General features: G+C 38.3%; 1 protein-coding gene across 2 annotated transcripts in view; it reads right to left on the bottom strand.

Moving 5' to 3' along the window:
• The window catches only part of LOC306874668 (NLR family CARD domain-containing protein 3-like), a 16,961-nt gene extending 4,933 nt beyond the window's left edge, over positions 1–12,028 (bottom strand). The window contains exons 1-8 of one of the 2 annotated variants that reach the window (XM_079424873.1): positions 11,956–12,028; positions 9,614–9,786; positions 7,779–7,886; positions 7,602–7,662; positions 6,268–6,460; positions 4,349–6,110; positions 3,243–3,329; positions 602–775 (exon numbers count right to left, since the gene is read on the bottom strand). In XM_079424873.1, coding sequence (XP_079280999.1) covers positions 602–775; positions 3,243–3,329; positions 4,349–6,110; positions 6,268–6,460; positions 7,602–7,662; positions 7,779–7,886; positions 9,614–9,672 — 2,444 coding nt within the window. In that variant the 5' untranslated portion in view covers positions 9,673–9,786; positions 11,956–12,028. The remainder of the gene's footprint in view (positions 1–601; positions 776–3,242; positions 3,330–4,348; positions 6,111–6,267; positions 6,461–7,601; positions 7,663–7,778; positions 7,887–9,613; positions 9,787–11,955) is intronic. The other variant, XM_079424874.1, reaches the window with a different exon arrangement.
• Between the last annotated feature and the right edge of the window lie 2,846 nt (positions 12,029–14,874).

The raw sequence follows: 14,874 nt of genomic DNA, 5'->3' as shown, positions 1-14,874 counted from the left end.
TTCATTTAAAATCATTTTGTAAATATCAGTATTCAACGTTTTATGTTTAAAACACTTTTAGACAAAAATGGTTTTCCAAAGATCTAAAAATCTATTTAAACTTATTGGAAAAGATTAATTTCTATCACTGTTGTGAACTAACCTCACAGAATATGAAGAATATCAAAAACATTTATGAGTCAGCTGTCCACGGTAGTCCTTAATATACCAGCACAATAACACAGTCAGAAAAATATTGTCTCATTATTGATAAAATACCAGAAAATATTTAGATATAATTTTGTCAATATCACACACCCCTATGTCTCAGTTACTTAAAGTTACTATTTATTGAACTAAATTATTTTTATCTAACTTTATGTTGAATATAGGAAATGTATGAGACACAAGGAATATGTTTCTGCTATAACTATTTATTTATTTATTTATATATCTTTTCTTATTTTCCACAGAAGAAAGTCACACTGTATTCAAATGACTTGAAGATAATTAAAGTGAGGACAGTTTTAATTTTTGGGTGAACTATCCCTTTAACATGAAATGTTTTTGTTTGGCAGTATTTTCACACAGTTTTTGTGTTTAATAATATAATAACACTTACTGTAGTTTCTGTAGTTTACAGCGTGGATCCTCCAGTAGAGCAGAGAGCAGCTTCACTCCTGAGTCTCCTGGTTTATTACAGCTCAGATTCAGTTCAGTCAGGTGTGAGGGGTTTGATCTCAGAGCTGAACTCAGAGCAGCACAGCCTTCCTCTCCAATACTGCAGTCACACAGCCTGCAGAGAGAAAGAGAAAAACTAAAGATGAGTTAAGTTCATTCACTGTTTGTCACAGACCCATGAATGAGGTGTCAAATCGACCGGCTCATTGAGGAGAGGAGTGTTGTATCTTTTCTAAGTCATCGGACCTACGATGTTCACACAGCGGATGAAAAAGCAGACAAAAAAATCTCATAGACTTACAATGACGGAATGTTCATGAATTTGAATCTCAACTGTCACTTTCTCACACACACACACACACACACACACGGGCAGACACACACACACACACACACACACACTCTCACAGACACACACACACAGGCAGACACACACAGGCAGACACACACAGGCAGACACACACACGCACACACTCTCACAGACACACACACACACAGGCAGACACACACAGGCAGGCAGACACACACACACACACACACTCACACTCACAGACACACGCACACACTCTCACACACAGACACACATCAACAGAAACATACATTAGCCGAACCCTGTTTGCAATAATATTTGCAATAACACATCGATTTGTTGAATAATTAAGTAAATATACTTCCTTAATTTCCCTCTGTAAAGAAACCTCATTGCTGGCTACTCTCTGCTGTCTCAGACTACGACATCTTAGCCCTTTATCGGCCTCCGTAGCTTCTCTAAAGGGAGCGGTGAGCGGGAGACTGAGCCGTTGCTTGCAATTCACAAACTCAACCGCTACATGCTGCTAAAATCTACACACTGCACCTTTAAGTCGGCCGCCTACTGCTTGATCAGAACAGAAAGAGTAGTTCTGGTCACTTCAGTACAACTTGCTAATCAGTGATAGACAGAAATCAAAAGGTCTCTGATGACGTGCTACTGCTCCATTCATCCATGAGCCTTTAGTCTGTTCTGTCCTGGACACAGATTTGAGGAAACATCAGCCTCCACATGATCTACTAGTCATTATGATTTCAGAAAATGTATCTGTATGTTTCATTTTGGCTGATACTTATGTACTTTGTTGTTCATTGGTCTATAATGCTGCCTTCTCGTGCTATCGGAAATTTCCTATTTCCCACTTATGAAGTCGTGATTACGAGCTTGTTGTGTTCAAGTGCTTTAATGTCGGAAAGAATAAAATGTAGCATCCCATTGGCTGACAATCATATAAACATTCACCGTGCTATACATGCAGTTTTCTGACAATTTCAGTCAAATACATGTTTATTTCACTGCTTATCAAACATAAAATATGCTTTGAATGATCGTTCATATCTAGCCTATAAATACAGTACTTAAGCGACCAGACAAAGGGATGTAGTTGTTGTGAGAACAGACAGCAGCAATGGTTGTCCCCTCCACCATGTTTAAAGATTATGACCCGCCCAACTCAGAAACTCTGGTATCAAAATTATTTCTGAATTTCCCAGTAAATATGACTTGAAAGGCCGTTCACATCCAATCTCCTGATTACTCCGATAGCATGTGAAGGCACAATAAGTGTATATCCCAGGGGTGCCCACACTTTTTTGAGCGGGGATCTACTTTTAAAAAATAAATAGGCCTAAATAAAAAAGCTGGTTGGGATGTATCTTTATATTGCATTAAGTTAAATTTTATTTTATTTAAAAAAAAAAAAAATAATGTTCAATTCTTAGTACCCCATAAAACCGTGCCTGCATTTCCCTAAAGCAGTGGTCCTCAACCTTTTTTACTCCAAGACCCCCTCTTCTCCAAATCAATACTGCAAGCCCAAACTTTTCTATTCACTAAAACCTTCGTATTTTCATGTAATTATTTTAAACAAAGCAAATTCAAGAAAGATTTAAGCATCCCATGAACACACTTCACAAAAATGTCCCTTAAGTTGTGTTTAATATCTACAAAGTATGTGAAAGTATGTATCTCTGAACTCAGCGATCTGAAGGCAGCTCGACAGCATCAGTGAATATTTCCTCTGTCAGAACAAGCTGTTTGAGCGTCTGATGCCCGTATGTACATGAACACCACTGATCCTCACAAACTTCTCCAAAACACGCGAGCATCCGTTATTAAACTCTGTGTATTCAACTAGGTGAATATCCTGAGCTGTGTTCAAGCAGAAATATGATATTATAGTGATCAGTGCACCGAGAGCACAAATACACACGGCTCGTTTGTGCATCAAATAACAGACACAACACACACCTAATGCACCGTCCTGTATGTGACTGTAATCATCTTTACCTTGATGACAATCATCATCCATCAAAACTTTAGGCTACTAGTGTGACCCTGGCTTCTTTTATCCAGCCGAGATAAACATACATTAGTCTTGAGCACATTCAGTTCAATCATTGTGTTTGATCATGCTGTTTGGAAATGACTTGAAGATAATTAAAGTGAAGACAGAGTTTAAATTTTTGGGTGAACTATCGCTTTAACATTAAATGTTTTTGTTTGGCAGTATTTTCACACAGTTTTTGTGTTTAATAATATAATAACTTACTGTAGTTTCTGTAGTTTACAGTGTGGATCCTCCAGAGCTGAACTCAGAGCAGACCAGCCTTTCTCTCCAATCCTGCAGCAGGAAAGACTGCAGAGAAAATACAGAAAAAATAAAGATTAAGTTCATTCACTGTTTGTCACAGACCCATGAATGAGGTGTTAAATCAACCGGATCATTGAGGAGAGGAGAGCTGTATCTTTTCTAAGTGATCGGACCTACGATGTTCACACAGCGGACGAAAAAACAGACAAAAAAATCCCATAGACTTACAATGACGGAATGTTCATGAAAGCATAATCTAGCCGCTGCCGTTTTCAAAGCAAAACTGACATTTCATTTACTGACGCTCTTCAATCAGCGGCTCTAAACCCGGAAGCGCATAAACTTACTTGCCGGCAACCCGCCAAAATAAAAGCTCGCTGATTTCACTTTTGAAAATGATGAAAATTACAATTAAAAATAACAATGTGTCAAAATATTAGCATTTTATTTTTAACTTTAATATAAAATAATTGTGTGTGTATGTAATACTCCCTTTTTAAAATAAAATAGTATTATCACACTTGATTATTTAGTTTATTATTTAATTTAAATAAAAACTAAATAAAGTGCAATATTATTATCACTACTATTAATTTATTTTTTTATAGTTATATTTTATGGGTCACACTGCATGCCGTGGCCTGTGTGAGGACCAAACCAAATCTCCAGGTTCTCATATGAACCAGGCTGAAAAACTTATGAGCTCCTCTGTTTATATGGCTTTCCACACACACACACACACACACACACACACACACACACACACACACACAGACACAAAGAAACACACTCTCACACAAACTTTTTTTAATTCTAATCCAGTATTTGTAATATCAGAGTCACAACCCTGTTCCTGGAGGCAGCTCATCTTTGCACAGTTTGGATGAATCTCTCTTATCAAACACACTTGATTCAACACTTCAGGTCATTAGTAGAGCGCTCTGTGATGTTAGCTGAGTGTGTCAAATAAGAAAGACCTCAAAATATACAGAAACAGTGTAGAGAAACACAGGCCTACTGTTTACAATAAAGTCAATAAAACAAAGACACTGTAAAATACTCACTCAATCTTTCTAGATGCTTTGATCACTGGCAGCAGCCTCAGGAGACATTCTTCTGATGGATAATATTTACTCAGTTTAAACTCATCCAGCTCTTCTTCTGAGTTCAGCAGCACAAACACCAGAGCCGACCACTGAGCAGCAGACAGAGAGACTCCAGAGAGACAACGGTAATCTGTTCCGCTCAGGTATGTTTGTACCTCCTGCTCCAGTGAACGATCATTCAGTTCATTCAGACAGTGGAACAGATTGATGGATTTCTCTGGAGAGGGATTCTCCCTGATCTTCTGTTTGATGTATTTAGCTGTTTCCTGATTGATCTGAGAGCTGCTTACTGTCTTTCTCAGGAGGCCTTGTAAGAGAGTCTGATTAGACTCTAGTGAGAGACCTAGAAGGAACCGGAGGAAAAGGTCCCAGTGTCCGTTCTCACTCTGTAAGGCCTTGTCCACTTCTCTCTTCAGTAAACTGGTCATTGTTGATCTGAACTCATTCCTCTGTCCTGTGTTTTGTTCAGAAAAGGACAGCAGCTTGAATAAAGCAGCAAGAAACTCCTGAATACTCAGATGAACAAAGCTGTACACCTTCCCCAGCTGCAGTCCAGACTCCTCTCTGAAGATCTGGGTACAAACTCCTGAGTACACTGACACTTCTCTGACATCAATGCCGCTCTCTTTCAGGTCCTCTTCATAGAAGATCAGGTTCCCTTTTTCCAGCTGTTCAAAAGCCAGTTTTCCTAGAGACAGAATAGTCTTTCTAGCCTGATCAGAATCAAGTTCATATTTCCCATCATACTTCTGAGTCTTCAGTTTGGTCTGAAAGATCAGGAAGTGTGTGAACATTTGTGTGAGAGTCTTGGGGATCTCTGCTCTCTCTGCTTTACCCATCATCCTCTCCAGAACAGCGGCTGAAATCCAGCAGAAGACTGGGATGTGACACATGATGAACAGACTTCTTGATGATCGGATGTGTGTGACGATCCTATCAGCCAGACTCGGATCATTTATTCTCTTCCTGAAATATTCCTCCTTCTGAGGGTCGTTGAATCCTCGTACCTCTGTGACCTGGTGGACACACTCAGGAGGGATCTGATTGGCTGCTGCTGGTCGAGAGGTGATCCAGAGGAGAGCAGAAGGAAGTAGATTGCCCTTGATGAGGTTGGTCAGCAGCACATCCACTGAGGCTGATTCTGTCACATCAGACAAGCTCCGATTGTTTTGGAAATCTAGACGCAGTCGACACTCATCCAGACCATCAAATATGAACATGACTTTGTAGTCTTCATAATCTGCTGATTTAAATTCTCTGGTTTCTGTGTGAAGGTGGTTTAGAAGTTGCTTAAGACTGAGATGTTTCTGTATCAGATTCAGCTCCCTGAAAGGAAGTGGAAATATGAAATGAACATCCTGATTGGCTTTTCCTTCAGCCCAGTCCAGAATGAACTTCTGCACAGAGACTGTTTTTCCAATTCCAGCGACTCCTTTAGTCAGCACAGTTCTGATGGGTTTGTCTTGTCCAGGTGAGGGTTTAAATATGTCATTGCAGTTGATTGGTGTCTCCTGTGTCTCTGGTCTCCTGGACACGGTCTCAATCTGTCTCACCTCATGTTCATTATTGACCTCTCCACTGCCTCCCTCTGTGATGTAGAGCTCTGTGTAGATCTCATTCAGACGTGTTGAGTCTCCATGATTGGACAGTCCTTCATTGATTCTCTGATATTTATCCTGTAGTCTGGATCTGAGTTTTTGTTGATACACAGGCATCAGTTCTGAGCAAAGGAAATAATTCTTGTTATTGGCAGAGCAATATTTTAGAAATGTATTTTTAGGTTTGATATGTTAGATATTAGATTGTGTCATGAGATTGAGAGACAGAAGGTTCATAATAAAAACACAGGCTATAATCAGCTGATCCAGAGCTCTTACTGGTCTGTAGTGTGTTAGCGAGGTCTGTCTGGTTCATCTTCCTCAGGATGAACAGTGTGATCTTCAGAAGCCCCTCTCTGACTCTGATATGACCCTCGTCAGCATAATGGTCTCTTTCAGAGCATTCTGGGTAATCTGGACTCAGTAGTCTTTTAAAACTCTTCAACTCAGAAATAATTTTGTGCTCAATCTCCTGAAATCATAGTGAATATTCAAACAATAAACCTCCATTCAGTCACAGAGAAGGTGAACCAAAGGATCAATACACAAGAGTCAAGAGTGAATTGTTTTTGGGGTAAGACTTTATGTCGATAGTCCACTTTAGACGTTCTTCTATCAGTAGGTAACTTTGCAGCTACATGTCAACTAGCAGTCATTAGAGTATTAGTAGACTGTCTGCTTAATATCTTCTAACACTTTACTTTGATGGGTCCACAACATACAACATACTGACGATGAGAAACTATGCAAGTTTGTCAACTTATTCTACTAAACCTAAACCTACCCTACTGAGAGTTAGTAGACATGTAGTTGACATGTAGTTACAAAGTTACTTATAGTTAGTAGAATGTCTAAAGTGGAAATAAAGTGTAACCTCTTTTTGTAGTTTAGTCAAAGGCATGAATACTAAACATCACTGAATTATATCACACCTGCTAATAACTTCCACTGTTTGCTCAGACATCAGCGTCTACAGATACTGAGGTTAAAAGAGGGAGTTTGACTGGATTGGCTGTTTGCTAGATTGATGTTCATCTTTGTGCAGCAGTCAGGTTACATATGGACTCAGCTTCTCTACTTTAGTGATCATTGATCTGCTTTATAGTGGCCTACAAATTATCTTACATTGGTAGGAAAGTAAATGTGACTATTACAGAGAGGATTTCACAGATTTACCCATTTCTTAATACTTTTACCCAGAGAGTTACACACACACACACACACACACACACACACACACACACACACACACACAAACACAAACACATGCAGACACACACACTCCACACACACACACACACACACACACACGCATGCTCACACACACACACACACACGCACAAACACACACACACACACACACACACACACGCACAAACACACGCAGACACACACACGCACACACACACACACACATGCAGACACACACACTCCACACACACACACACACACACACACACGCATGCTCACACACACACACACGCATGCTCACACACACACGCACAAACACACACACACACACACGCACAAACACACGCAGACACGCACACACGCACACACACACGCACACATATACACACACACACATACACTCACACACACACAAAACCAACCTTGAAAATGGAGTCTAAGTTCTTCTTTGCTGAATGTGATTCTGGTCCTTCATGTTTTTGACTGTAGTTAAAAACATGTAAATATATGCATGTAAACATGTATGGAAGTATTTAATACAGATCAGTAAATGAATGAATATCTTATAAATATGTATTATACTGTAAACTAAACAGCACCTCAGATCAGCAGATGATTCTCCCGAGCTGAATTTCATTGGAGGATTCATTGACGCGTCACTCTTGATGGACACACAGCTGGGTTCAGGAGAGTCATTCTCACACAGACTGAAACACAACAGCAATACAAACTGTTTCTGAAAATCTCACACTGCTCTGACAGAAACACCTTTACTGTTTCAAACTCCCTTTAATGTTCATATCTTTCACTGAAAAATGGCGATGGGGAGGTTGTTGAATTTTTAAATATGCATTTCATATTTCCTACATGATTAATTTATGTTCCTCATCTAAACATATTTGAATCATGTAGCATGTATTTATTCTGTAAGGATGTTCAATCATATAGAATTAGTCATGTTGAAGATAAATAAAGTGGTTATGAGTTCTTCAGAAACCCCGCTCCTTTGTGAAGGAAACTGATTCGCACCCATCACCATTTAGTCTCTCGCTGTGGATGGATCTGAGCTCTACACGGAGTTAGGGAACATAAACGAGATCAATTATGTTGAAAGAACATAGAAATATCTGCAACCGATGTACATATTTGTTTCATGGAGGACTGTGTTGTGTCTTGAGAGTTAAAAGATGAAAGTATTATTTTCTATCAATAAAAGGATCTGGCCCATGTGCCCTCTTCATTCATGCATTATAGAATAAAATAGAGCAATACAGAGACACTGGTGCAGGGACGGATGATGACGCAGAGGTGCCCTGGACTGATTATAGGCCCTCCTCAGTTCAAATTGCAGTCATTTTTCTTACCTTCAAATAGCAATGGATTTTATCTACACTAAATAGCTATAGATTATATTTACACTATGTTACAATAGCAGGATTTTCTGCTATTTATACTACTTGTTGCAAAATAGTGGCAATTATCTGCACTTCAGTATTGTATTACATTATAAACCAGTATGCAATAATAACGTATTGAGTGTAAATTATCATTTTAATTCAGGTTATTAAATGGATGCCACCTTATTGATACAATAAAGCCCTCTGCACCTACCCTAACCCTACCTACCCGATACTGTATTTTCAACTTTAGTTATTTCTTTAATTTTTATTAAAAATAAATGCCTTTACGATGTGATATGAGATTTGAAAAGGGAGAAAAGTCTAGTCGATCGCGTCAAAAATCCTCCCATAAGTGATTTAGCATCTGCGCCACTGGAGCTGCTGGTCCATAGCAAAAGACGGGTTCAACCCCATAGCAGCTTTTTATAATCTTCACAGAGCCAATCACACGATGCTGGAGAATTAGTGTAAATAGACTCTCCGTTTACATTATCAAAGAACATTATCATTGACTTTAGTCTAATTCAAGCACTCTCAAAAACTCCCATTAATCACTGAAGTTGCTTACATTGTGAAATGAATATCTTGCTCACATCTTACGCACATCTGCACTTTGTTGTTTCTGATGAGAGAAATGGTCAGAGAGCAGAATTCATTCAGGGAGCGCTCACACTGAATAAAACACTCATCTGAATGCCTCTTATTGGTCATTGTACTCATGAGCTCAACAGAATCATGTGTGATTGGTTATAATGCGCAGTGCTGGAGCTAAAAACACAGCAGTCTCTGGCTCCGTGCCAGACAGTGAAGTTGAGCAAACACAGATTTGAATTTAGCACCGAACATCTAATCACACCGGTGTGATCGTTTATCAGAGACAAACATATATTAATCAGCTATTTGTGTCTTTTGGAAGCTGCATTCAAAATCCACTTGACTCAAAGATCTGAGGGGCACGGTTGAAATCGTGTTATTGTAGCATGCATTTATTGTTTCTGAACATTAATAATGTGAAACATATTCAGTTTTCTCACCTCTTGACTGTCTTTATCTGTGTGTGATGTTCTTCAGAGAGATTCATTCTGGAGGCCATGGTTTCATCTAAAAGCAGATACAGATGTTGATCCACAGAGTGAGTTATGAATCATCTCAGCAGTTAATTTTCTCAAATCCAGCTCTGTCTCATCAGTCAGTCCTCAGTAATGACCTGCACACATGAAAAACTATTTCATCCTGATATTATTTACACAGAATCACATTATTCACAAACTGCAGAACAAGTTCAGACGAGCACTGTGTTAAAATGAAAGTAAAGCTGGAATCAGACGATTTACAGACTCTGTGTTTTATCTCCTAATGTCATTTTATCTACTTTCAGAATATCTGATCCTGCTGCTGTATAGGACTCATTTATTAGATTTTGCACTGTTGTGTTGAAGATGGATGAGGCTGAATTCAAAGCACTGACAGACTTTAAAAGATATGGAAAGATACCTCAGGGTCTTTCCAGACAAGATAAGTTTATATTTCTAATTTTTGAAAGTAATGTAAAATGTACACCTGGATTTAGTGGCTTCACTGGTTGTTTATAATGATTTTTATACTTTTTAGATGAAGCTTTGTATTATATAAAAAAAGAAGGTACTTTGGCAAAAGTGGTCAGCACGAAAAAAAGTGCCCAAGAAATTTTTGAAGAGCTCCACAGCAGCCCAATAGGTGCTCACTGTGGCATTAAAAACCCTAGATGCCATAATCAAGCGCTTTTATTGGCCTGGTATGTCTGTGGACATAAAAAAATGGGTGAGTTTAATATGTGAATCCTTCGTCATGTTTTCATTCAAGATTCAAGATTTTTATTCTTCACATACACAATTATACAGAGTCAGTGAAATGTAAGTTTCATACATCTATTATTACCATCAAAAATATTTTAGGTCAAACACTGTGCTGCTTGTTAAAAAAGACAAGTGCTTCTCTGAAGAACCCAACAGAATATACCCCTATCGTGGTAATTCATGTTTTTATGAAAAACACAAGGAATATTTTTGTTGCAGCTGTTTTATATACGTGTGAAATACTCGAGTTGCGCAGATGATGACACAGTATATGGACGATAGCCAGAGATAGCTTAAAAAAATAATTAAAAAATAAAAAGCATCACGCAGCTAACAGAATTTTGTTATAAGAACGTTCTACAAATATTCATTGTTGGTTTTGGGAACATAAAAAAATGACCAGTTTTCTTGACGTTAGAGGAACGTTTTAAAACGTATGATGTTCCTCAAACGTTCTTTCAACTTAATTTTGATTTAAAATTCAACATTCCAGGAACGTTGATTTGTAACATTCCAGGAACGTTGATTTGTAACATTCTAGGAACGTTGATTTGTAACATTTGAATATAAAAATGCCCAGTTTCCTTAACGTTAGTAGAATGTTGTTTAAAGGTTATTATGATGTTCCACAGTGTCAACAGACAACATAGTAGAACGTCACAGCATGAATTAATAAACAACAGACAGGACCGATCTATTTTTGATGTTATTTTTTATTCTCTTTAAAACATACAACGTTTTTTTACATGTTTTTCCAACTTTTCAGTTGAATTTTAATTATAAATAGCATTGCCAGCTTTATTTTCAGTAGGCCCTACTGTAACTTACAGTACTGTCAGTGAAGCTGGTAATGCTGCGACTTATTTGTCTATATAACTAATCGCAAAATGATGGGCAATGATTCACATTTCCCGTGATAATAACATAATTTTATCAAAAGATCTTCCTTTTTTTCGTTTTCTTTCTTACCGCATTAAAGATTAAATGGTTCTATTTCCGCGCAGGCGCAGTGAGGGAAAAGGCAGTTTAGGACAGTGGTTCGTAGCTCTGCTTCAACTGTGCGATACCCTCACGAGGGGTGATATGTCAGAAATTCACCCGACCATCCGATTGCCTGTCGGGAGAGGCTAATCGCTTCTCATTTCCCCCTGTACACCGAGCAAACACTGCACGATAAACGACACACGACAAAGCTGAAATAGGGCCCGACAAAAAAAAAAAAGAGTCGCACGACCCAGAATTCGGCTCAAAACTGGACGAAAATAGCACAGCCCGGCTTAATAGAGGTGAATCGTATCGTATTTCATCCGGATATTATTTACACAGAATCACATTATTCACAAACTGCAGAACAAGTTCAGACGAGCACTGTGTTAAAATGAAAGTAAAGCTGGAATCAGACGATTTACAGACTCTGTGTTTTATCTCCTAATGTCATTTAAACTACTTTCAGAATATCTGATCCTGCTGCTGTACTTCACTTTAAATCAGTCTGGATTGAGTTTGGATATCAAAGATAATTGTGAACTCGTGATACTCACTGTTTTTCTCTCTCAATGCACTTCACTTCCTCATATGACAAAACAGATCCAGTTGTAATAGTTTCCCTTTCTCTGTCAGCTTCCTCATCTCTTGCTCCCTCTTCAGGATACGAGTGGAATATTTTAACAGTGTCAAGAATGCAGTTATTTTCTTTAGTAATGTGAGGAGCAATAAAAACAATAATAATCTGGTTATAAATTAATAAAAACATAACTTTTTCAAAGAGTTATATAAATCAAATCTATCAAAAAGCAGGATATAAGTGTAGTAAAAAGGCTGCTGGTTACTCTTTACAGATCCCCATCTGCTACTAACACTGTTTACAATAAAACACAGACTTTACACTGAACTACAACACAATCCAAATGAATTACCAGAAACAAGTTTATTTTAATGCAGTACCATTTTTAATACAGTCTCAATAGTCTCTCAATGCAGCACCTACTTAACTACAGTAAACAGTCCTTGCTAAAGTATCTGGAGCACATCCTCATGTTGTCTGTAATGTAATGAGAAAACCAGTCAGCCGACAGGATTTTGAGCAGCAGTTCTGGTACATGTGGCTACAAAAATTAGCAAAATCATATGTGAGCACATGTATCCCATTGGTTGTACCTAGACCAGAAATCCCTTCTTTCTTATAAGGAGTTTAGGAGTAACTGATAAGATGGATTGTGGACTAAACTATATCATCTTATCTTCTGTTGCTGTCAGATATTGTAAGAAAAATGATTTTCATTACTCATAACTTTTGCAAAATCGGCAATGTTTCTCTATTCTGTGCAGTCTAAGAGCTGTATGTTAGAATGTAAGTGTTTTTAATTATTTCTTCCTGTTCCTCTCATAGTTAAAACCCATTTTCCACAAGTTTTCATTAGGGTCTTAATGAAAATCCTATAACATTCTATAACATTAAATTTGAATGAAATGAAAACTAAGACTTTCAAATCACATGAGCCAATATTTTATTCACAATAGAACATGGAGAACATAACAAATGTTTAAACAGAGAAATTTTACAATTTTATCCACTAAGTGAGCTCATTTTTGCATTTGCATTTTGCATTTAGCAGACGCTTTTATCCAAAGCGACTTACATTGCATTCAAGTTACAGTTTTTACATTTTTATCAGCTCTTGCTTTCCCTGGGAATCGAACCCGTGATCTTGGCGTTGCTAGCGCCATGCTCTACTATTTGAGCTACAGGAAAGCACATTTCAAATTTGATGCCTGCTACAGGTCTCAAAAAAGTTGGCACAGGGACAACAAATAAATTTGGAAAAGATTCAGCTGGGAGAACATCTAGCAACTAATTAATTTAATTGACATCAGGTCTGTAACAGTATTAGCTATAAAAGGGATGTCTTAGGGAGGCAGAGTCTCTCAGAAGTAAAGATGGACAGAGGCTCTCCAATCTGTGAAAGAGTGCGTAAAAAGATTGTGGAATCCTTTAAAAACAATGTTCCTCAATGTCAAATTGCAAAGGCTTTGTAAATCTCATCATCTACAGTGCATGACATCATCAAAGGTTCAGAGAAACTGGACAAATCTCTGTGCGTAAGGGACAAGGCCGAAGACCTTTGTTGAATGCCTGTGGTCTTCAGGCCCTCAGACGACACTGCATCACTCATCGGCATGATTCTGTCATTGACATTACTAAATAGGCCCAGGAATACTTCCAGAAACCACTGTCGGTAAACACAATCCGCTGTGCCATCTGCAGATGCCAACTAAAGCTCTATCATGCAAAAAGGAAGCCATATGTGAACATGGTCCAGAAGCGCTGTCGTGTCCTGTTGGCCAAGGCTCATTTAAAATGGACTGTTTCAAAGTGGAAAAGTGTTCTATGGTCAGACGAGTCCAAATTTGACATTCATGTTGGAAATCACAGACGCCGTGTCCTCCGGGCTAAAGATGAGGGAGACCTTCCAGCGTGTTATCAGCGTTCAGTTCAAAAACCAGCATCTCTGATGGTATGAGGGTCCATAAGTGCATACGGGCAGCTTGCATGTTTTGGGAGGCACTATGAATGCTGAAAGGTATATAAAGGTTTTAGAGCAACATATGCACCCCTCCAGACGACGTCTATTTCAGGGAAGGCCTTGTGTATTTCAGCAGGACAATGCAAAACCACATACTGCAGCTACTACAACAGCATGGCTTCGTAGTAGAAGAGTCCGGGTGCTGAATTGGCCTGCCTGCAGTCCAGATCTTTCACCTATAGAGAACATTTGGTGCATCATTAAACATAAAAATACATCAAAGATGACCACGAACTCTTCAGCAGCTGGAAATCTATATCAGGCAAGAATGGGACCAAATTCCAACACCAAAGCTCCAGAAACTCATAACCTCGATGCCCAGACGTCTTCAAACTGGTTTGAAAAGAGATGCTACACCATGGTAAACATGCCGCCGTCCCAACTATCTTGAGACCTGTAGCAGGCATCACATTTTAAATGAGCTCATCTTGTGTATAAAATTTAAAAATTTCTCAGTTTAAACATTTGTTATGTTATCTATGTTCTATTGTGAATAAATATTGGCTCATGTGATTTGAAATTTTAGTCTTTTAGTTTTCATTTTATTCAAATTTAAAAAATGTGATTGTGTTCATACACTGCCAACATACATTTATGTTCAAACAACATACAAAACATCCAATGACCCCTTTAACTATTAACACATAGGCGGCTGCATATATATAAAAAACCACCTGACCCTAAAAAAATTCTAACAAAAGGTTTCTCAGTTGTTTTTTGTAGTATTAGGTGTCCTTAACAACATACTAAAAGTTTACCAAAGTTTGACCACTAGAAAGGTGTAATTTTCAAGATGGTGTCCAAGATGGGCAGGAAGCCCTTAAAATATCCTAACTCCTTCATTATTTGACCTAGCCAAGTAATCTTGGTGTCTAA

The sequence above is a fragment of the Barbus barbus genome, assembly GCF_936440315.1.
Source record: "Barbus barbus genome assembly, chromosome: 9".
In the NCBI taxonomy this organism is placed as follows: domain Eukaryota; kingdom Metazoa; phylum Chordata; class Actinopteri; order Cypriniformes; family Cyprinidae; genus Barbus; species Barbus barbus.
This window is presented reverse-complemented; position numbering and strand designations above follow the sequence as displayed.